Source organism: Chlamydotis macqueenii, chromosome 2 (genome assembly GCF_036417535.1).
Source record: "Chlamydotis macqueenii isolate bChlMac1 chromosome 2, bChlMac1.mat, whole genome shotgun sequence".
NCBI lineage: Eukaryota > Metazoa > Chordata > Aves > Otidiformes > Otididae > Chlamydotis > Chlamydotis macqueenii.
Window position 1 is genome coordinate 140,333,140 of NC_141557.1, and position 24,294 is coordinate 140,357,433.

Here is a 24,294-nt window from a genome sequence, read left to right on the forward strand (position 1 = left end):
ACGGTGCATGGTTCCTCAGCCCTCCCCGTTACGGAGAGGCTCGGCGGTTTCCGCCAGGCGCCTTCAGGCCCTCCTGAGGGGCGGGTTGGTGGGCCCCTCCTCTCCGCGCACCCCCCGAGGCCCTGCCGGAGATGTCTGGGGCGAGGGAGAAGAAGCGGGCCAGGAAGATGAGGAACCAGCCGGCCAGCGTCACCCTTCCCGCCGAATCGGGGCCCTTCCCCGGCGGCGGGAGCAGAGCCTGCCCGCCCCCAGGTAAAGCTGGGGGACCCCCTAGCCAAGGCCGGGGTGGGTGACCGCGGGGTGGGGGGTTGGTGTGTGTGTGTGTCGCCCCCCCCCCCCCCCCCCACCTAGGCCTGGGTGTCCCCGTCGCCCCAGCCCCGGCGAGGCATAGCCGGTGTGGGAACAGCCCAGGGCTGTGTCCCCTGCTGTTGGCTCCTCTAGCCCAGTTTCTGCCATAAATCTCGTTAAGACACAGTTCTCTGTATCATCACTTCGATTACATGACAAATCCTTATCCACCCGCTGCCGTTTCTGGCCTTAAAATGAATTTGGATATTATACCTCATCCAGTGACCTCCTTTCTCTCTCTGTCGTACCTGGGAGCTGCAGGAAGAAGCTGGTTTAGCCTTCTGGCCCTATGGTAAATGCACTGGTTTTCCACCAGATCAGCATGCCCACCCAGTTTGCCTTTTGGCCCTTGTGGCTCCTGTATCTGTGGAAGAGTATTGGCAGGAGACAGTGAGGCATTTCCCTAAGATGGCAGCGTTGCTAGGTGGTTGCCAGAGCATTAGGTAACCTTTGCAGCTGAAGACTGAAGGATCCTGTCGACCTGTGTGCAGGCTGCTTTTTTTGGTCTGTGTGGTTCAGCTTGGATCCTGTATGCCTCAGTCAGACTTTGATTCCCTCTCCCTCAACTTTCTGGTTTTTTTGGGTGTTTTTGTTTTTTTTTTTTTCACCTGTGTCGTTTTCAGGGGAAAAAAAAAGGCACGTGCAAGAACAGAGTCTGTTACTATGAGGACTTCAGAAGGTTGGCAAATTGCATCTTTGTGGTTGAACAAAAAATGCTGAGGTGTCACTGTGTATTTGAGTGACTGAAGAGTTTCTAAGCAGACACAATGACATAGCAAATTATGGTCAGCCCTGTCTGAAGATTTTGGAATATCGTTAAAGGAGTACTGTCAGATTAACACAGTTTTCTAACTTTCTTTGTAGCAGGGAACTTCTAAGATTGCATGGTTGTGGTTTTCTGTCCTCTTGAATGCACACATTTTCATCCATATAACATTCTTCTGTAGCGTTAGTGAGTATCTCAATTTCATATAGCTATTTTTTAGAAACAGGAAAACAAAAAAATCTAAATAGGAGCTATAAAACTGTGGATCTACATAGTACCTGAAAAAAAATTAATTTTTCTTTAGGTATTAAGTCAGTCTTTTGAAACACTTTACCATCTTCTGATTAAAATATTTAGTTCTTCCATTCTTAGGCTAACTTGATAGCAAAAGGGTATGTTTGTGATATGAGTTGATTGCTGTCCAGTTACCCTCTCACGATTGACTTGGGCTGTAGGTCTATACAGATTTGCTGACTGAGACAGCATCCGTCCCTCTCTCCCAGCTATTTCCATCTCACCTTCACCTCACTGTCTGGCCAGTGCTGCTCTCAGCCATGTGAAGAACCCAGATCGGGGAGTTATTCCACTTGAAAACTAACTTATGTTTCCACCTCAAATTATTTTTTCATCTGAATTACTGCAGTTCTGCATGATGTGTGCTTGCATCGAGGCTGCAACAGCATTGCTGCTGAAAATAAAACTTCGGCTTCATGCTATTTTGAAATGGAAAAAGGAGGTTCCTTGCCATTTTAACTTCACATAAGTTGAGGCTACTGGAGGTAAATCTACTCCTGGCTGTTCCTCATGCCAATGACAGCATTTTTAGGACAATGTGATAGGCTTGTTTAAAAAGCTGATCAACTTGAAAACTGATTCTTTTCATTTCTTACCACATTTCTCCTGACACACAGGTTGATTTTTCACTAGAGGAGCGCTCTGAACTATATGGCCCCATGTTCCCTCAAGCACTCATCTTGTTGCAGTGGGTGGGGTGGTGGAAATGGCTGTTTGGGCCTTTTTAAGTCCAGTTGTCCAGCATGAGCTGCCTGAGAACCATATCTCATGTTGTACTAGAAATCCTAACCAGGACTTAAGTGAGTAGGTTGAATATAAACTAATCTTTAAATATGGACTTCAAGGCCCTCTTAAACTTGAAGTACTGTTGGGTGGTTATCACTCTTGAAAGGTATTTCTGTATCTGAGGAAGCTTACTGTAGACTTCAGTTATTTTATTGAAATATTGATGTAAATGCTTGTACCAGAAAAGTAACTTAACTGCACCAACATACATGTATCGTGCTTACCTTAGTTATTGCTTTAACAGAAATGCATGTAAGTGAGGTGAGAATACATTTGCTTATGGGGAAAAAAAATAAAGCGACAAGAGGGAAAAATACTACCTTTGCTGGTTTGGTACTAACGCCCTGACTAGACAATAGTAAAAATAACTGCTGATGTTGTGTAGACCGATTTTAGTCAGGTATTTCCTGTTAAGTGTGATGGAGTGTTGGAGGCAAAGTCTGGATTGGATACCACTTTCAGAATGTGCAAAAGTTACTTAATCTACTGCATGCTTGCTGCAGGACAGCGCAAAATTTGTATTTCTTCCTATAAAAAAGAACTTAATTCTTCTGATTTCTGATTGCTTTTTCAGTTATGTATATATTAAATATAGTAGGAGGAATGTACAATGCAATCTTATTAAGAAAGACTGTGTATTATCAGTTACTCAGACTGCTTTGCATTTCTGTTACCTCTATTAATCTCTAAACCCTCCAGGAGATGTTCGTTCTGAGCACCAGTATCAGCAGCAGAAATTTTCAAATCAGTCATCTGGACCTTCTTACAGGAAAGACCAGTATTTTTCAAAAGGGCAAAATAGGGGAGAGAGAGGCAGAGGAAGAGGAGGATTGCAAGGAGGACGCCAGAGTGTTTCTGGGGAATTGCCAAAATACATAACAGGTTTGTATGTAAGAAAAAGGTCATAGTTTATATGTTCAGGGCAACTTGCTAGTGAAGAAGTTTTGCTGTCTTTCTTTGGCTTTGTGCGAGACCAAAAATTAGAACTGATGCTGTGTTCTTATTTTTTCCTCATTTTCTCCAAAATACATTACATTTAGTATTTTTATACTAAAATGAATGACCAGCTCTTCAATGAGTCCTTTCAGACTTCTGAGTTGAAAAATTTTACTTGCTTGTAATGAGGGATATGCATTTTGGTTTCTGTTTGCCAATAAAATGAGTACTGACAGTCATCTGCTTTTAATGTAGCCAGTGAAACTGATTTTGCCCATGGTGTGAGTTAAAGACAACTTTTAATCTAATAGAACATTTACTTAGGAGAGCAGATTAGCTTTCAAAATGTGGTGGTGTTCTGACAGTAGATACACTTCCGTAAGTATAAAACAAGACCAACGCCTGGATTTCTTATTTGATCATTTTAGAACAACCTGTCATATGATTACTGCTTCCTTTGTTTTCCCTGTTGATGTTTTTTGTCACTCTCTGAATACCACCTGAAAAGATTGCTACTCTAATTTCAGAAAGAAGTACTTAGTGCAAGTAGGACTTGTTGGTTATACTATGGCTTTCAGATTCATTCATATGTAAATATTTGCTTAAACATATCTCTAAGCTTCAGAATATCTAAAGAATTGAAATTTCTTCAGTAATAATATACAGTATTTATCTCAAGAAGTCATTAGACTGATGTACTAGGAATACTCTGCTGGTATTCAGTAATTTACATACAGAGTCCCCTTCTTTGATTTTTGCCATTTGTCATGCTCTGATGCAATTCTTTTTATTCCAGTGTCTACCTTTGCTCAAGCTCGTGCTGCTGAGATCAATGCCATGTTGAAAGCAGTTGCGCAGAAGTCTTCAAACTCTCTAGTCTTCCAGACTCTACCTCGGCACATGCGAAGGCGAGCTATGAGTCACAATATTAAACGCCTACCCAGGCGGCTCCAAGAGATGGCCAGAAAAGAGGTATAAGCGCATTTTATAGTATTTAGTAAACTATATAGTGGACATAGCTAATGCGTAGTGTTCTGCTGTACATTTATTAATGTTCAGACCTGAGCTTGTCTGCAAAACTTCCCTTTGTACACAGCTTCTAAAATTTTGATGTTTGGATTCAAAATGCAGGAACACAGTTTTCGATGGCAGCTCAAGTACATTTCACTAACCACTTGGCTTTGTGATTATTTGGCATCTTGAAAAGTTATTAGAGTAGTGATAATAAAAGGCTCCACTGCAGGAAGGGTTGTTCAGACAGGTGCGTTGGTCCCAAGTGATCCAGGAGTCCTCAGTAACATCTGTCTGCCTTGCAACCCACCACAGCTGTAGGATGTGACCCTGCCAGCATCAAGCCAGCACAGCCCATTCATGGCCGGAACAATGGTTCATGTGTTATGGAGCTCAAACGTGAGTGGCACACTGGAGTTGTTGGCAGGCTGTGTGCAGTTTAAGACTTAGTAATTGTCTATTCCTGGTTGCTCATGAAGCTCTCATTTTGTGGCAGTATCTCAACATTTAGTCAGAATGCTCCTGTGGAGTTACTGGCTCCTTACCCACTGCAGCCTTCTTGTGTGTTCTTGTAGAAAAAAAAATTGAAAATTCATTCAGCAGGATTTTATTGTAAAATGATCTGTCTGATGTTTGGCATTGATCGCTTTATCGTCTCTAGACACTTCTTAAAGTGATCAAGTGAGTTTGCTTGGTAAGTTTTCTGTGTATTAAGGTTGACTAATTAATATATTCCTTGCACTCTTTTTTTCCTTGCATTGTCCTTTTTAAGTTCTGGGAGACCTTACCCCCTCCACCCTGGGTTCCTGAAGATAATTGTTCACGATGCAGAAATTGCTTTGATTACTTCCGCACATATTCCTTAGAGTGTGTTTTATTGGATCTTCATAACCTGTATCTCTTCTTTTACTGCTCTGGTTGGCGTTCTTTTTGCTTTGTTAGTCTTGACAAGAGATGCAATTGGGCTTGGTTTCCGAGAAATGAAGGAAGAAGGTGTGGGCTATTTTGCATAGTTAGTTATGTGCTCTGTCCTTGTTAAATAATCTAGATTTCTTTCAGTTTATGCTTGGTTCTTTCGTGTCCTGCTTTTTTAGCTTCTTTCACATGATAGCCTTTCTGACTTCTCTGTGCATGTTCACACTTACTCTCCTGTCCTTATTTCCACTTTTTGTATGATTCTTGGATTTTTGAGACTATTTAATCAATGCTGGTGCAGCTGTATTTCCTCTGCTATGTTTTCTGTCCTCAGGTCTTTTGCTGTAGTTTGTGTGGTTTTACAGGCTGTTTTATTTCATATTTTCTTGCAGCTTGTCATACTTCCTGAGCTATTTTGTTTTGTAAAGTTTCTGCCTATTACTTTTCAGTGTTTGAAGTCTGCTTCTTCAAAGTTAACTGTTCTGATGCTACTGCATTTTCTTCCTTTTCATTAGATCTTTTGTATCAGGGCTATTTTCATCCAAACGTTTACCTGGACCAGCTCTTTATCTCTTCATAAGCTTAAGGATATATATTTTTCATCTTACAACATCCTTTTTTCTCTAATTGTCTTTCTGAACGAGTCAGTCACATGCCATTGATCCAGTGGCTTATGTTGCCTCCTCTCTAGTGGAATGATGGGTCTGATGGGAACGTACTTCAGTTTTTTGTGCATTTCTGTTTTGCTTCAGTGTTTTCTGTGCTCTTGGCGGTGATCTTCTAGCATTCTCATTCCTCTGCTATTCTTATAACTAGTGGTCTGTTGTCAGCATTTCCTTGGTGAGCTTACAAAGGACATCCTAGTATTTTTTTTGTTTGTCTTATAGTCCCTCTTTCTCTCTACCACTTCTCTTCACGAAAAGACAAATCAAACATTAATTGAGAGAGTCAAGCCTTCCTCTCTAGCCATGCATTCACCCGTACTAATTCAGAGCTTGACTGGGTATTTATTAAGAATTTGGTCAGGACATCACCACAGTCCTTTCTTGTTTGCTTCTACACGTTGTAGAATCCTTAGGCTCCTACCTGGCAATCTGAGAGTTTGTACTGCTTCTGTTTGAGCTCAAATCTCCAGGTGTTCCTAATGTCACGTTCATTTGTTCATGTGGATATGTTGATGTTGGACAAAAACTTCACAGAGGAAGTAGCATATCTTACTGTTCACTGGGAAGTTTCTGAATGTGAGGATTTTGGTTCGTCTGTGGGTTCCAGTCAATCCTTAATGCACTTGCGTGGATTTGGCTTGTGTGTAAAGTTTCAAAGTGTGAGTTAGTCTCAAGGATTATGGAGAACTAACATCAGAATAAAGTATAACTTACGCTAGTGCTTTCTGTATCCTTATATATATCAGCCTTTTTCTTCTGCGTAAGTTTGTTGTTTTGAGATTCACTTCAATATCCTCTGTTTTAAAAACAGGCAGAGAAAGCTGTACATCAGAAAAAAGAACAGTCAAAGACGAAATGCCGCAAAGCTAGAAGGCGCCACATAAATTTGGTAGCAGAGTTTAATCGCAGGCAAAGAAAGAATATTTGGCTGGAAACACATATTTGGCATGCAAAGAGATTTCATATGGTAAAGAAATGGGGATACTGTTTAGGAGATAGCCCTACAGAGAAGAGCTACAGGGCTTGTTACCGAGCCATGACAAAGCACTGCCTTCTTCAGGTACCACATTTACATCTGTTTTCTTTGTTATTTTGCTAAGGTGAAGTAAGCAACTGTTCAATTATAATGAATATTTATGTCTCTTTGAAGTACTGTTGTGTCAGCTGTTTATAACTGCTAAGTATGAAATGAGTGATTTCATAATTGTAATGAAGGGTGGCAAGTATCAGAACAAGGTGAACCTTTAGAAAAGTCTTATAACTATGACTGAAATACTACATCTTCAGTCTTCTGAAGAGCCAAGAGATTCAGTGAATCCCTGCATCATCTTCCTGAGCAGGGTGCTATTGAAGACAGGCGCTTTGTTCTGTGTCCTTTTTGGTCGTTGGTTTGAGAGGCAGGTTGGGTCTCAAGAGAGAAATGCCTGACAGCTCTCCTGTAACTGACAATTTTAAGTTCAAAAAGAAAACTCATTTCTCTTTGACACACATTTTAGTGAATGAAAAATTAGTACTTCAGTGTAATTTGTGAAGCCCTGTCTGGTCTTTCCTTGCCAGGCTTGCTTTCAAGAGTTATTCTCACTTTACCACTATCCTGTTGTTTCAGGACTTATCATATTATTGTTGCCTGGAGTTGGCTGGTAAAGAGAATGAGCTTCTGAAACAACTTGCTCGAATATGTAGCATTGAGACAGGTAAAATTTATGTACTTCAAAATAAAGTTAAGATCCTAGAACAGACTGAATAGACTAAAGAGTGACCCATCCCTTTCCTTTTTAAATATCCTGCCAATCTCAGTAGTACTAACAGACTTGATACTGAGTTCTGATTTTGGTTGAAAAACATAATTTAAATGTCTCATCCTAGGGTTAGACGTTCTCATTTTCAATTACTTAACAATAAACTAATTATGGTATGTGTTCTTTCTTTGATACTCTCCCAGCAGCCAGACTGAATTTCATTTTTTTTTTTCTTTCTGAAACGAGATTATTTTGGTTTTCAGTAAGTATCTTCTTCTTTAGGATTAACATTTCAAGAGGCTTGTTGTCTATCTGGAAGATTTGAGGGTTCCCTGAATCTTTACCGAGCAGATCGCTATCCTAAGGATGTGCTTGGTCCCGTTACGTTTATTTGGAAACCCAGGGATGGCTCTGAAAACAGACAGTTGTGGATCTGGATGCATCCAGCTCTCAAACAGGTATTTTTTTTTTTCTTTATAGTTGAACTCTGATTTCTTTATGCATTGTACATTTTTAGTGCTGAAGATACCATCTGGAAGGTGTACAAGAGCTGGACATAATACATGGCTTTAGAAATTAAAAGTTGGAAGACCGTTTCCACTCTAACGGCATTTATGTTCTGCAGCTTGTTATTATAAAGCTTGTACAGAAGGTGCATGCTTCTGAGGGTTTTTTTTTTTTTTTTTTAGTGTTTGAGCTTGTTAAAAGTTTTCTATTGTCACTTGCTTCAGGATACATTTGCAGTACAATATTGCTTGATTCACATCCTTCCCACTGGCACCCCCAACAGGCAAAGTTTGGTCTCATCACCGATAATCATAATCCAATACTTAGCTATGAACTTTAAAAAAAAAAAAAAAAAAGTAAAATTTTGTGCACCAGCAATTTTTCTTCTGTTAATTTGCGTGAGAATAAATTCTCAGCAATGTTCAGTATTACTTTTAGCTCTTGATAGCAAGCCCTGGACTTCAGCAGAATGAAGTTTATTCCCTTACATCCCTATAGGAAAATGAAACAGTAGAGTGTAATTCTTAAAACTGTACTTCAGCTTTGCAATGCAATGCTTATCATCCTAATCCAAAATTTTGATTTTTCTTCAGGACATACTGAGAGAGTTAAAAGCAATTTTTCAGTGTTCAGAGCCTGAAGAGATCTATACTCCTGAGCCTGTTACAACATCAGTTGAAGAGGAAAAACAAACTGATGTTGTTCTGAGGCTTGGCAAGAAAAGAAAGAAGGAGGATAAAGAAGGAGAAAAAGCTGTGCCAGTGAAAAAAATAATTGGTGATGGCACTAGAGATCCATTCCAGTCCTACTCTTGGATCTCACAGGCTACTGGCGTTGTGATCAGGTTTGTTTGTAGTAGAGTCAGAAACTGTGACCCTTAACTGGTTAATATGGCTGAATTCTGGCTTCTGAAAACTTCTGAAAAAACATTGTGTGTTGTACAATTGTACATTCACCTGAATTTTTTCTCTGTTTCAGTGATAGAACTATGGAGATTCTCAGATATCGGCTGATTGGCCCATTATCACACTCCGTTCTTACAGAGACCTTGAAAGCTGCTTCTCTCCAAACAGTAAGGAAATTGGCAGTTTGGATGTTACTGTAATTTTGATAAGGTTTCTAGAATGTACAAGCTTGTTTTTGCTAGAAAGAATCATAACCTCTCTAGCCTTACTTATTATAAAGGCTAACCTATGTATTTCTACTCTGTTATCTTCTCTACATTAAGCCTCTTGACTAACACTGGTCACAGGAAGAAGTCCTAACTGGATAGGAAGAAAATAGAAGCAATGGTGTTGTTGGGCAGGCTGTGTAGTTTCTGTGTAGGGATGTATTGTGCTGAGAGGTTCAGAATAAATATTCTCTTCAACAAACCACAGGTCATGTCTCTTGAGTATTGAGCTAGAGCACATAGAGCTAAAGGGCAAGACATGGAGGCTGTAGAAAACTTTTGTGTTTTCCATCAAATATGGAGTTTCTCCAGGATTTAGTATTTTGTCCACCTCTTGGCACATAGCATCACTGTGGTTTTAATGTTTGGTTTTTTTTTTTTTTTTTTTTTTGGTCTCTTGCAGCAAACATAATGAGGCCATGAGATCTCTGGCTTTCTATGAGAAATAATTAACAACAGAATTAGGAAGCGCTGAGGATTGATTTTTTTTTTTATTTTTGAACACAGGTTAAACTGAACAGCTTATTGGGGCTTACTGTAAAGTGAAGTATAGGAATAGACTGCATCACGAAAAAATTATTTTGGTTTGAAACTTGAAGAGGAAAAAAGCTACCATAGTGGTTAAGGCAAACTGACCATGGTTTCGTACTGATAGAAAATACTGAATAACCACTGGAGTTTAATTATAAATGTTGTTTTCCAGGAGATGGCGGATTCAGAGACAGAACTGAATAACTGGTGGGTAGAAAACTGCAAGAACTCTGAAAAAGTATCTCTTCATCAACGTCAAAGTGCTATCTTTGAGCTATTAGAAGGTATGTGGGCATGTGGGTGCTATGGGAGCAAGGGGAAACTCTTAAACTCTAGTGGTCGAAACTGTCATGCTAATAAGTTGACTTCGGTTTGGAAATGGTAATCTGCTTGATCAAGAGAGTGATGCCATTGAGCATGTGCTTAGGTGATTACCATGGCATGTCAAAGATTTGAGAAATGTTTTAATCCTCTGTGTAGTCCAAACTCTTAATAGATAAACTGAATCTTGTTTCTTATCTTCATGATCTTAGACTTGAGATTGCTGAGGGGGTATACAGTCTGACGTATACTCTCACTCTCTCCCCCTGTACATACCAAATTAAGGCAATAAGTTGTACAGTACCTCCACAGATAAAATGGTAGGCTCCTACCCAAAGTGAAAGTATTATACCTTGCTTTTATTTGTAATGAACAGTTGTATATTTGACTGAGTTGCAAAGTATCATAAAGTTAATAACATGTCCTTGCTTCTAGCACTAAAGCAGGTAAGGAACTGGCTTTGGTAGATCTCACACTATACTCAAGCTATCCAATGTGAGGCAGTTAAGCAGAGATGAGGTAAAACTTTTTAAAAACATTTTTTAATTTTCTTTCTTTAGAAGACAAGCATAAAAAAGATTGTTCTTTAAGAGATGTGCAAATGCAAAGGATGAATCAAGTCTATAAGTTGTGAGAGTTACCTCACTTCTATGCTAAGAATAAATGTAATTGCAGATTAAGTCTTATGCTGCTATTATCTTTTGTTATTGGACTTTTAACAAGCATTGGTGAGTTTTCAGAACATGTCAAATTGAGTAATATTGTGGATTGCTTCTCTGGCTTACAGAGGTGTCACGTCCCCGCAGGCAAAATGCACAAAATAGTAGTGCAGAAGATCACAACTTAATTATTGGTTTCATAGCAGTATTCATCTGTGTATTTTTAAAGGGCTAAGTTCACCATCAGAAATGCCACCAGGTACAATACTGGGCCTCACTGTTGGAGATCCCCGAGTCAATTTACCAAAAAAGAAGACAAAAACCATGCCAGACTTTGAAAAGTATCAAGGTAAAATGCTTCACTTATATTGCAGTTCTCATGGAACTGGCAAAGACAAGAGATTAGGTTTCTCTCTACGCTTTTGTTTTCATTTACTGCCATCTTCTGCTGATTGTCTCATGCTGTTTTCCTCTATCATTTGTTTTCAGAATGTTTCCCTCCACTTTCTGCAGCCCCTGACAGAACAGAAACAGCTTGAAAGTTGCATAGGTTTTAAAACAGCAATTGTGAGGGAGGGACATGCACCAAAGCTGGTCTTGTGCTCAGTGGAAGCCTCTGTCTGACCATACAGATGATCCAGGTTCGAATCCTGGCAAGGCCAACAGGTGCTAAAAGCTACTTAGTAAGTTTCTGTTTTGTATTTAGTCTTCCTGGTGCTGTTGTATCTTTCCAAGAACGTACTTGCTGTTTCTGGTTTATGGTCCTACAATGATGAAAGTTGCAATTCCACTGGAAAAAAAAAAAATACCATTGCAAGATTAGCATTTCAGATGGCCACAGTGCTGGTTATGTAAAAAAAAAAAAAAAATCAAAGATGCACGTGTGAATTCTGAAACTTTCATTTCAGTGCTGACTTACACAACATTTCAGTGCAAAATTCTAAGTCAGTTGGATTTGAATGTCCTTGAGAAATGTACAAGAGCATATACAGTATACAATGGAGTTTGTGTACAGTGTTGTGTAGACACTTCCAGTTAGGTTGACTGGACACAGACTGCCTCACCTAATTTGAGAAACGTAATAGCCAGCTAGCAAGCAGTAGCAGATAGGACAAGATGAAGGTTTCACAGACTTGAAAATACTTAATTTCCTTGGTGTTGTGTTAGCAAGATGCTAGAATAATCTAGCCTTACCTTTCACTTAAGTCAGGTTGAACATCTACTTCAGTTGCTGTCTTTTAGCTCTCTGCACAACTCTCTGTTATTTGGATTTTCTTACATCCTCCTATCCTACCCCCTGTATCTAGAACAGCCTTTCTGCTGTTCATTAGTTCTGCTCAGGTAACTCTGTCATCATTAATGTTCCTGTTGGAAATGGTGCAGCATACATGAATTCTACTTTGGTTGCTTCCTGCTGAGAAGTAAGGTGAGCTATATAGCACTTGTTTACAGATACTGGTTTGAGCTGGTAAAGAAGATACCAACTAGAAGAAGTAATTTCTCCTTCATTCCGCTTGTCACGTCTGTGAAGATGTGTTTGAGAAGGCAAGATCAGCAGAAGGCATCTAGGCAATGGAAATGTCTCATATTAGCTTCTCTCCCATTGCTAGAGCTGGTTGTCCCTCAGGAAGGAGGGCCATGGTAGAGATATAAGGTACAGAGTCAAGAGGAAGAAAATACCTATGCCTTTTTTCCTTTGGCTGGTTAGAAATGGCCATCTTCAAGATCTTTCTACTTGGGCTTATCCTTCACTCGCAAAAAATCTTCTAAACATTCGGAAAAGCTGATGTTTCTTTCTGGTTCCTTTCTGAGTGTTTTTTTTTGTTTCATTATGAACTTAAAACTGCATCTGTTCTCTCTGACTTTTATTCAGGAGAGGGAGAAGGTCCTTGATCAGCTAGCATGATACCTTCTAATTTAGGTTCTACTAAAGGACTTGATGTTACACAAGCATGTCACTACTAAATAAGTTGAGTAGGCAGAAGGATGGAAGAAGACAGGCAATGCAGCTGTTTTCTAGGAGAAAATCAAAAGGATGTGGTAAGGGAGTAGAAAAGGAGAGGGCAACTGTTCTACAAGAGGCAGTTAAGGAGAGAATAGAGAGGACTAATGGTTCAGCAGGGAAAGTGGTTGCTCTTCTCCACGTTTCCCACCTGAGTGACTTCCTAACACTGGAAAGAGTTACAGCATCATTCACCATCTCCTGCATACCTATTACACGTGCAGTGGGGGATGGCTCTCTCTCCTACCTGAGAAACTCAAGACTGAGGTCTAACTGCCACTCTCCCTCATTGGGTATTCCTAGGTGTTAGTTGGAAAGAGAGGCTATTGTAACTCTTCCAAGACTGTTGTTCCTAACCTAATTTTGTAGTTGGCTATGTGACAGCTACTACCTGTGCTATATCTCTGCCTTAATGGGCCTCCTTGTTCAAGTATCTGAAAGCAGAGAAGTTAATTTTTTTTAAATACTTTTAGAGAATTAATCCATGTTAGATTATTAAGCTCAGTTACTTTTATAACTTTCTAGTCAGGGGAAAGCATTCAAGTGCATTTAATTCTTGGTGGTTTTGAAAGAAAAACTAAAACTGGATATGTGTTAATAAAAGGAAGCCTAGACATAATCAGTTATTGTGCAGAATGCATTTTATGTCTAATCTGTTCTTCCTATGCAAGCATTATGCTTTCTTGCCACTATTTACTGTTGCAGGACCCATGCTAATGTCTTCCTGAATTCCATCAGCTTAGTTTGTAATCTCTTTGGAGTGTGGGATCTTGTTGCATATTTCCCTGCCTCTATGCACCAATTAGATGTATTATTTTTTCCTGTAAACCTCCTTGATTGCCTGGCAGGTTTGCAGGAGTTAAAAAATCAGTTAACTATATGAAGGACAACCTATTGAAGGCCACACAGTGCAAAAGAAACATGTCCAACTGAAGAAGTCTGTAAGCCACAAGTGGCTAGGAACTGGCAGAGTGAAGAAACGCAACACTTCATACTGATTCTAGTGTTGTATTCTTTCACAGGACCCCATTATTGGCCACTCTTGGAGTCAGATTACTGAAATATCCATCAACAATTTCATCAAAAGCAACATATCCCCAAAGATTATTCTAGCTTGATTGAGCACTTTTGCCAACATTTTTCTAATCAGTTCTGTCCCCATGTTCTGGTGCTTTTGCCAAAGTGACACAGGAATGGAGACTATCCTCCTTTTCAGTTTTTTTGAAGGGCAATTTGTTTAACCAAAAAAAGAAGGAATTTAATCATGGCACACAATCATTACAGCAATAGTACTACCAAAATTTCCACAGTAACATCCACCCCAAAAAAAGTTAGTATTCTCCAAGATCTGTAATTCCATTTGAGTGGTATTAATTTGCTCCTTCTGTAAGAAGAAATCTTTTTACGAGCCTTAGAACTACATAAACTTTCTGAGCCTTGGTTTTGATGTCACCTTACTCAGATGTAGTACTAGAGTGAGCTGATCTTTATTTAAGAAATGTTAGTAGTCATTCATTTGCCTTAATGACATGTCATGTTAATTGAGCAATAAAAAGGACCCCTTGCTGTATTCCACACTTTTTTTTCCCCTTTTTTGCTTCCTGGATATTCAAATACTTTTAGAATTAGTATTAGTAAGATTGAAATGGTACTGTGTATGTTAGCAGGTTCTGTATGTGCTTTAGCCTCTCTTGTTCTTTAACATTTTATAAAAGCTAACTGATTTTCTTACAAAATCTTTACTAATTTAAAGATGCATTTTTTTTGTCAAATGAGTGAATGGTTTAGGTAAGTTACAGACATCATCTTTGCTTGTGGATTGTCATACATGCAATCTTTGAAATTATATACATCTGTCCATGTCCCTTTTTTCTTTTTCTTTCTTTCTTTTTTTTTTTTCTTTTTTTTTTTTAAATGCTGTCTAAGATATGCCTCTGGTGGTCCCCCCCCCCCCCCCGTGAGTGACATGCTAACAAATCAAAGGTAATTCCCGTCTTTCCCAGTTACTCTCATTCACTCTCACTCCTGAATGCATACGCATGTGTGCAAGCACATGTTATAGACACGTGCTGATGGAATTTAATCAAAAAATTGTCTTCATTTCTTCAGGCTGGGGTATGGAAAATTTGTGAATAAATCACTTTTCACTGCCTTCTCAGTCAAGACTCCTAGTAAGCAGTCAGTGCTTACATGACTGCAAATTAGTGCTGTTCTTTTGTCCATTTTAAAGTATGCTTCCAGCATTTTGATATGCTTTTACTGTCTTCTATGGGAGAATGCAAATTCCACTGCCTTAAAAACTGCTCAGCTAGCAGTATGGTGGGGCTTTTAAACAGTCAGTGAATGAGATGTGTAGAAGGAGAATGCACCATGAAAGATAAGTGAGCTAAAGTTCCTTCTGCAGACGGAGAGCCTGAGTCCTTGCCTGTAAATGCACCTCTTGCAGAGGTTTAGGTATCTGGTGTCAGTTGTCTTGGTACCACAGACCCCTGTGTACGTATGGCTGAAATGACTCCCTAGCAGTGCTTATATTTTTGCTTTTTCTGCTATTTCCTCACAGAAGGAAGGAAAAATTTCAAATAGAAGAACTTTTACTTTTAGGTCTCTCTTCCAAGACTGTTAAGATAATCAGCTACAGAAATCAGAAAAACAGCTTGAAATGGAACAGACTCTTCCTCTTCCTGCTTGTATTGTCTGAGCACCAACCATTGACACAGCAGAAGTAAATAATGTGCTGATTGTCGCTGAGCTTTGTGTGCTTAGTAATACAACTCCCTGTTTCCTATACTAGCTCAAACATCTTACTTCCACTATCATCAGCAATTTATCCATCAGTAGGGTTATTTCCCCAGCAATCTTAAAGTGTGGACTGAAGAAAACAGGAGAGAGGTAAGAAATAAAGAGAATTAGTGTGAGGATTTGGGATTATGATTTGAATTGTAGTGTACTTATTAGAGAGATGAAATTCTTCAAGTTCAGTGGGCATCAAGGAGAAAGAATGTACCCAGTTAGAGAAGGATACTGTAGGGTAGAGACGGGGATATTGGATGGACTGTGGTGATGGAAAGAGACTGACTTAAAAGGGCTTTCTAAAGTGGAAAAAAATACTTACGCCATTATAGAATATAGGAATTGTACAGAACATGACAGGGATAGAGTGCCTAAACTGTGGTAATAGAAAGAAATGGTAAAAAAAATCTGAGAAAGTTACAGTGAATAATTTACAGTTGAGGGAACTAGAACATGTTTAAATAATTTAACATAAAGCGATTCTGGTGTTACCAAATGCTTTCTCTACAGAAGATGGAACAGTCACTTGCTTTATGTTTGCTTGTAATTATGTGCCCTTCCCCCTTGGGTATGTGTAGGAGTCAGGAAGGAATTCCCCACCACAACTACACACAGTTTTGTTACTGTCTTTTTTTCCTTACTTTGAGGCACTGATATTTGCTTTATCTCCAGACAGAATGTGCTTTGCTTCTAGGTGTACTGGGCTCTTCTAGGTTCCTGCTCAGGTTCCTGTCCTTAATTTTGCATCTGAGAAGGAATTATTACGGCTTAATTGGCAAGGATTTCCTTTTTAGTTGTATCATTCTTAGTTTGAAGGAATGCTGCCCTAATCTGATAATTTCTTTAGTATTTCTTCCTCTCACATAAATGTAACTCATCAGCAAGAATGCATAGCAAGTATCAGCTTAATAACACCATCAAACTGTCAGGAGTGCTGCTGTATTTAACATTTATTTCAAAGGATTTCTCAGCTCTTAGTAATGGGGACATCTTAGAGGTTATAGATTTTAATTAAATAATTATTGCAATTATGTTTGGCAGTACCTGTTGTATTGTTAATACCACTGAATAATCTGTATCTTCTGTGCTGAGAGTTTTTTGTCAACATTTAACTGGAAAAATTAGCTGAGTCTTCTTTAGAAAGGCTTAAGTGATTTAAAAAGCAAAACCCAACACCTTATGTTCCTTTGATATGTAAGACCTCATAGATGGTGAAATGGGCAGCAGTCCCTGTAACTTTTAATCACAGAATTATTAATAGGTTCATTGTTGATTGGTGAGAATTATTTTACTTAAAATATGGATCAGCTGTACACTGAAGGCTTTGAATCCATAGATCTCTAAAGGTAGGTATACATTTTTTCTGCTTTGGTTAGATTGTGGAGCTGAAGAAGAGATAGGCTATTGAATACCTCAGTGGTCAGTTTTAAAGCTAGAATTCTTTGTCTTCAGTAATGCACACAACTGTTGGTCTGTGCAGAGGTAAGCAAAGAATAGTCCCTTCCTTGAAGTGCAGAGCCTGAAAAGATCCAGACTGGGAAGCTAGTGCTAAATAAGTAGTTGCATGCTGGTCATATCCATAAAAATATTTCCTGTATGTACATTTCTTAAGTCACCCTTGCTTCTCTTAACAGGTTTACGTAGGTGGACTTATTTCAGGCTTTGTAATGTTACTGTTTCTGATTTTTACCAAACCTGTTGACCTTCCAGGCAGAGTGTGAAGCTCAGATTCCAGAATATTAAAGGTGGCATGCTAAAGACACAACTTACATTGCCAAAGGTGATGTCATGTGTAATAAGAAATGCCTGTTTGTAAGAGAATGCCAGGTTAATGCTTCTAAAACAAAGAGTTTTATTTCATGTTTTGTATTTGGAATAGTAAGATGTTCTAAAAGCTGTGATGCTTGTTAAGCTTTTAATAGTCTATTTCCTTAGTTTATCTGCTCATTGTACTCATGATAGTGGGGTGGTTTTGGTAATTCAATGCTTAAGCCACAAAAATTGTTTGAATCTTGTTTGAAAGTTCTCTTCTTTTGTAGATAATGATAAAGTTAGGCAGCTGTACCTGAAGGGTGTACCTGTAGACTGTGCTCACAGCTTTATCTGGGACCAAGACATCTGTAAGAACGTCACTGAAAATAAAATCTCAGAGCAGGTAACTAAGAAGGTGGACTGCCATGGAGAAAATGGCTGATGTTCCATAGAGCGAGACTCTTGACACTTGTATAGAATAGAAATCCAAGAACAGTAGTTTCCTGATGTCATAGTATCCAGCTGCTGAATTGCTTATTTTGTAGCATTTGTGTAATGTTCTTGCACAACTATTCTTCATGATTCAATCAGAAAAAAAGCTTTATTGGATTGGCTACAGGACTACACAGTTGTAGGTTTATTTATCAGAAGGGTTTGGAATTGGCTTTTCCTACATCACCTTGACTCATGTGGAGCAGATAAAAGGGATGAAGTGGCACAGAGAGGCTCTGGTCGTTCACTCCTCAGTCATAGCCAGGATGATTCTTCTGATGAAAGAATTGCAGAAGTTGGAAGGAAATAAATCCCTCTGGTTTTGAACTGCAGCGCTTGTGTTGTGGGTGTTCTGGGCAATACCTGTGATTCACAGACAGCTTTAAATGTACTGTTGCAGGTTTGAAATCTCCTATCTTGACACTTCCGTTGGAGCAACCTATAAAATGCTGAGTGAACAGGTGATTTAGTTACAAGAGGTGATAAACTTCTGGCACTGTTGTAATCAAAAAGAGAAAATATTTGCATGGCAAAAACATCTCTAAATATTCTCTTTGTGAATATTAGTTTTCTGCTCTTTCAAATTGGCTGCCGGAGTGTAAGAAAGCAGAGTACTTAAAAAATACTACACCAGCACGTAACAGTTATCAGCACAATCTTTTTGTATATGACAGTGTTTTCATGCTTTCATGAAAGATAATGTTTACCTTTTAAAACAGCTGATGCAGAAGGGAGATGTAAAGTGGCAGTTTGGTGGTCTGTTTTTTTTTTTAATAAATGTATTCTTAATGTGGTAGAATGTAATATAACAACTGGTGATGGACAAAGCCTTGGTGCCAGCAAGCTTTACATGAAACTGTTTTGTGACCAAATATGCTTCCCGTCTCCCTGGGTGTAGCTCAGATTTGCTCCATGTATTGACAGACTAGACTGAATGGGTTGCATTCAGACAGGCTTGTGCACAAACTTAAAAATATCAAGGTGCAATACTTGTTTTTCTTCCTTCATCTGTGCTGTACATTTTTGCTCTGAGTTTCAGTACTTGACCTCCATCAAGGTCTATGGAAGTAAGAAGGGGAGAAAAAGGGTGCTTATTTTTTTTATAAAAAAACATTTTTCATGCCTTTCATTTATAAAAAACACCTTTCATGATGAAGGTCAGTTCAAATGTGTAGCATATTACTAGTATATTTTTCCTAGTTAGAAGCACACCTCCTCTCCATATCTTGGAACAGTATCTGGCAGAGGGAAAAATGGTTACTAACTTATGGGAAATGTCTCCTCCTTTTCAGGATTTAAACCATATGAGAGCCCAGTTACTGGTACCTGGATCACACCTTGATTTGGGTCCTTGTGAGTCTAAGATTCCCATACTGTTGGTGCAGCAGCCAGGGAAGATAGCTGGAGAAGATCGACCAGGATGGGGGAGTGGCTGGGATATCTATCTCCCAAAGGGCTGGGGCATGGCTTTCTGGATTCCTTTTGTAAGTGACTTTCATTGCAAATTGCAAGTAAATATGACAAATTATATAATATGATTCAAAATCTTAGATTTTAGAGAGTATACTTCACATTGTGTAACCAATTCACAATTACAGGGTTAAAATTCCACTTTAAAAAAAGGATGTATGAACTGGTTCATGACAGAGGCTTGGTCTTAAAAATAAATAATAGCTTTCCATATCTTCTGTTGGGTGTAACTGTGCCCACATGGCACTCTAAAGCAGGAAATGAGTGGAGAGCAAGAAGAGAAAGCTGATGCTATAGCTCTTTGGTTTTGTGTTTGTGAAGGCATAGGTCTCTAAAGAGAAATAATTTCATGGTGCTGCAAATCCATTTCCAGCTTGGCTGTCTCCACCACTCTGTCAACAAATTGGTTGCCTCTGATTTGGGAGCAAGCTTGAAACACAAAATCTGAGTTAAGCACAGCACCACTCCTCTGGTGCTGTTTGGAGTATGCTGCTTTGCATGTTTAGATGGCAGTTTTAATGTTTTCTGCAGTTTAATTTATGCTTTTGAATGTGCAGGGGGATTAATTGGAGTGATACATATTGTACAGTTAAAGTAAATTGGGCAGTGACTTTGAAGTAATATGACGTTCCTGGTAATGATCAGAACCTGTGAAATTCTCTTCAGTTTTGTTGATAGTTTTTCAGAATTTATATTTAAAGACCATGACTAACATTTTTGTTGAAATGAGCATCTAGAACTGTGAAAACCATACCTAAGGTTTTTTGGGTTTTTTTTTTTGAAAGCTAAAGTAATACAACTTTCCATTTTCTAAGGCAGTAGCTTCTGGAGCATTAATGTTTTGTTTCTATTAGGAACCCAGAATCAGTACAAACATTGCTTTTCCTGGATTTTGGTTTTTATAACAGATATATCGAGGTGTACGAGTCGGTGGCTTGCAAGAGGCTTTAAAGCATTCTGAATATCAAAGAATACCTCACACTCCAAATGATTTCCCAGACTGTCAGGCAGGAATGCAGTTCGCCAAAGAACTGGAAACCAGTCTTCTTGAAAAATTCAAACGGTAATATGAAATTCAAAATTGATTGCAAGAATGAAAAAAAAAAAAAATACTGCTTAAAATATCCCTTAATTATCTGTTGTTGTGTTCATTTAGACTTGAACTTTATTAAGGTCTTTCACTAGAGTTTTCAGTCCTAGTGTTACAAAAAAGAAAATAATCTTAGACGTATTTAACAGAAAACCTTTACTAAACAGGGCATATAAATTAACTAAAACCTATTTCCAGAGATATCCTCAGTTATAAGGCTGTAGAAGGCTGCATAACAATAAAATAAACAAAGCTATTTCAAGCTCCCTTAGCAGCAAATGAGGGAGGAGGTAGGAGAAGACAAAGGCAGAATATCAAAGCATGTAGTAAGTGTTAAAAAATAAAGTGAATGAACAGGTATATTTCAGTGTCCACTTTTAAAATACCAAGTATTCTGGAGTTTGCCTTAATTTTCACTACAATGAACGCAGAACTCTTAACCATGAGTACGGGGTAGCTGGAAATGCCCTCTGTGCCGACTGGTATTGGTTCCCCTTCTGGCTATGAGGGTAAAGTAGAAGGAGTTTAGAGGAAAAGGTGGTGGTGTGTCACTCATAGTAGATAGAAATATCCAGCATGGCTGAAAGGATATAGTGGTTAGAAATACAGCTGTGTTGTCTAGAAGTTAAACTTGAAAATTCTTGCTCAGTGAGATTACAAAGGGAATGCACAGTTAACTTCCTGTTCTAAGTACTTGGTTTTGAAAACAGAAAACGTTACTAGACCAGCAGAACAAAGTAGACAGCCTTTTCAAACGCTAGGGACTGAATAAGGACTCAGGAAACAAATATTCTTACCTGCTTGATTTATCATTTAGACGTCCACCTGCAAAAAGGGCAAATTATGTCAAGCTGGGCACTCTGTCCCCTTTCCTCTGTCCTTGGGGGCAGCTGACGAAGAACTGGGAAGGAAGAATGAAAGCTTCAAGAGAATTTGTACATCCTTCTTCCCCACACCCTGAGCACTGCACAACTGAAGGGCATAGCTTTAGTGACTCCAAAACAGAAGTGGTCAAAGAAGCTTGCCCTGAGACTGGTGAGGTAGAGGAGACCATGGAAATAACAAGCTCTGAAGGTGTCCTAAAGACAGAGGATGTTTCAGGCACCCAAGACTTGTGTGAGAGAGATGAAACTATGACAAATGACTTTATTGTCCTCAGGTATGTCAAAATGATACACACATGTGTTGTGTTATTTCTTTGTTGGGAATTATTGAATTGAGGAAATGAATTACTCAGCCTTGATTATTAAGATGAAAGAATTATTTGATTTAAATAGAATGAGGACATTAAACAATTTTGTTGTGAATTGGAATTTGCTGTGGAGTGGAAGTCCTTCTGCTTTTCCCCAGCAAACTTGGTGACTAGATGAAGTACATTTCTTAAATTATCTTAAATTTAACACTCTGAGTATAGTATGTTCTTGGAGTTGGCATATTCTGTCTGCTTCCAGGAGGATGAAGCTTTTAGAGGCTCATATTTGTGATTTTAAAACTGTTGCTGTGTAAATCAGATCGCATTCTCTTTTCTAATACATCATCACAGGTGGTTTTTGCACTACTTAATAAGGTCTATAAAGAAAATAGAGACTCTCCTGCTTTCTAGTGCAACGCATGAGGGCAGCAACAGTGTTTGGAAAGTGCCTGAAGGCAGGTCTTTCATTTTTGTGTAGTTATCAGGGGAAGAAAGCTTTGGCAGTTCTGGACTGTATTAGTGTCACTGAAGGTTTTAGAGCATTTGTAATTTAACAAGTTTTGGAGGTTTTAACAAGTAATGTCTCCTGAAGAAGAAGTAGCCTCATGCGTGAATTCCACTCACTCATATTCTTTTTGCGCTCAGAGTGATACAAGTACCAGCTTGGAAGGTTACAGAAAGCCCCAGGACTTTTTAAAGACGTACTTGTGCAAATATGCAGGGCACTGGATTTCTGTTATACTACTTGTTAATAACTATCAATGCTTATTTAAAAAAATTTTTAATAGGAACGAGAAACTACTCATGCAGTTATCAGCCTGGTGCTATCCCACTGCTGGAAAAGATCGGCGAGTCCGCCTTGTTTCTCGACTGGGACAGAAGGAAATGACTGGAGATGTCTTTTTGCCAATCTTGACAAGCTATCCAAGGGCTCTTGTATGGGTCAACTTGTCTCTCTTGAGAAAGGGGAACCCTGAATTACATGCCATGATTTGCATCCCAACAGAAGATGATTTGCTGCATCTAAGCAAAGACAGACTCTTCTGTGGTCCTCAAGAACCCAGACATCATGACATTTTCAAGCACAAGGTACAGAAACTAAAAGAGGAGAAGAAGAAGAAGAAAAAGGATAACATGAAGGCTCTAGAAAGTGATCCTCTGAGTGTTCCAGATAAAGAAGCAACTGAGGAGCATGAAGACCTCATTCTTGGTCTTTGGTCAGATGCTCTCCCAGATGTTACTTCCCACTGCTCCAGAACTCTCTTGGGATATGTTACTCGAGGGGATTTTTCATTGGCTGTGGGCTGTGGAGAAGCACTGGGTTTTGTTAGCTTGACAGGGTTACTTTATATGTTACACAACCAGCCAGCAGATAAAAAAGGGCTCGTTTTGTTAAGAACTCCAGCATCTTTACAGTACAGATTTGCAAGACTTAAAATTGACATTTAAGCATCATTGCAATGCAGTAGATTGCCAAAAATACCAAAGAATGTCTGTTTTCTCTTCTGTGGCCTTTCTGATATGTGTCAAATTCTGAGCCCCAACAATGTCTTGAGGATTATGAAATAATTTAGAAGCTTTGTAACATTATTCATGAAAATAACTAGTGCATAAACAGACCTAGTGTTACTTTTGATGTCTGCTTTGCTCAGGATTTCTAACAGTAACACATCCATTATCATCATCATCTTTAGAGAGGCATAATGTTCATTTTTCACCTTAGAGCAGTGGATGCTATAACAATACACAGAAAATCATTGTTTTCATTTTAGGAATCTTTTGATCAGATGGATTGTAACTATCCAGTGCACTTTCACATGTAACTGCATGCGATCTGGAGCAGTGTATATAGCAAATGGCTTTTCCTGAATCCTTGTGTCCGAGTACATGTGGCTGCAGTGGAACAGAGCTAAGCAGACAAACCTAGCTGAGAAAGCAGAAGGGTACTTACTTTAGTGTAAAAGCTCTATGCTTAAATGAAACACAAATAAAATATAGCCTGGCTATATAATCTTGAATTACAGTAACTGGAGCTCTTAAATTGGAATGCATATCAACCTCTCTCTCTAGTCTGAGAGAGAAAATGCTGTTTTTGAAAGGTAATAAGCCTTTCAGATGCAAATTGCTGTTGGTGGCTCAGCATACGATTTCTGTTAATAATAGGGGATATTTTGGTTACTTAAAACACAGGATTATTTTTGTATGGAATGTGTTAGAATTGAAAGGTCCTTCATGTTACACTACGGTTTATGAATTTTGTTTGAACAGTCAAAACTTGTAAAGTATGCTGGAGGGGTGAAGGGAGAGAGGTGTTTGATTTGACTGGGACAAGGTGAGTTGGTGTTTTGTTGGGATTTTTTTAATGATAGCCTTAAGCTTCTAGCCATTCCTGAGTTCAGCAGCTTGAAAAGGAGTTTACAATAATACACTGTAGTTTAGTAACAGCATTGATACAAATATATGACAGTTGGTAAAATTACTCTGAAATGATCATGTACAAATAAAAATGTAATCTATTGTTAATTCAGGAGTCCACTGACTAAGTGTGATTCTTTAAGGAATTAAGTATGGATCAGTTAATGACTTTGTCTTTCTAAGTATCAGTTTGCAAATTAATTCCCTCATTCACAGTTTTGTTTGCAAAAGTCTTAGGCGAATAGATTAATATTGGCTGGAGTTGCTTGTTGGAGGAAGAATTTAGAGTACCTTACCCTCACAATTATTAAAATCTGGGGCCATTATTGGATTAAATATGGTACACACATGAGGAAGTGGAGAGAACATATCTGATCGCAGGGGAAATTTGGGAAGTGGGGCTGGATATTTTTTTTTTTTTTTTTTTAAGTCTTCAGAAGAC

General features: G+C 38.8%; 1 protein-coding gene across 1 annotated transcript; it reads left to right on the forward strand.

The window, feature by feature from the left end:
• The first annotated feature begins 21 nt into the window (after positions 1-21).
• POP1 (POP1 ribonuclease P/MRP subunit) lies at positions 22-23,911 on the forward strand. Its single transcript, XM_086742496.1, has 15 exons — positions 22-252; positions 2,894-3,076; positions 3,927-4,102; positions 6,533-6,781; positions 7,328-7,415; positions 7,743-7,918; positions 8,561-8,811; positions 8,946-9,039; positions 9,842-9,953; positions 10,879-10,998; positions 17,481-17,596; positions 18,978-19,169; positions 20,064-20,218; positions 21,063-21,404; positions 22,226-23,911. The coding sequence occupies exons 1-15, from the start codon at positions 132-134 to the stop codon at positions 22,884-22,886; spliced, it is 3,036 nt and encodes a 1,011-aa protein (XP_086598622.1). The 5' UTR covers positions 22-131; the 3' UTR covers positions 22,887-23,911.
• The last annotated feature ends 383 nt before the right edge of the window (positions 23,912-24,294 follow it).

What these genes read in the sequence shown, in the direction of transcription:
- POP1 (XM_086742496.1), top strand. Translation starts at nt 132, where the DNA reads ATGTCTGGGGCGAGGGAGAAGAAGCGGGCCAGGAAGATGAGGAACCAG. An exon ending in ATTGCCAAAATACATAACAG is followed by an intron (nt 3,077 to 3,926) that starts GTTTGTATGTAA and finishes TTTTTATTCCAG; the next exon opens with TGTCTACCTTTGCTCAAGCT. An exon ending in AATATGTAGCATTGAGACAG is followed by an intron (nt 7,416 to 7,742) that starts GTAAAATTTATG and finishes CTTCTTCTTTAG; the next exon opens with GATTAACATTTCAAGAGGCT.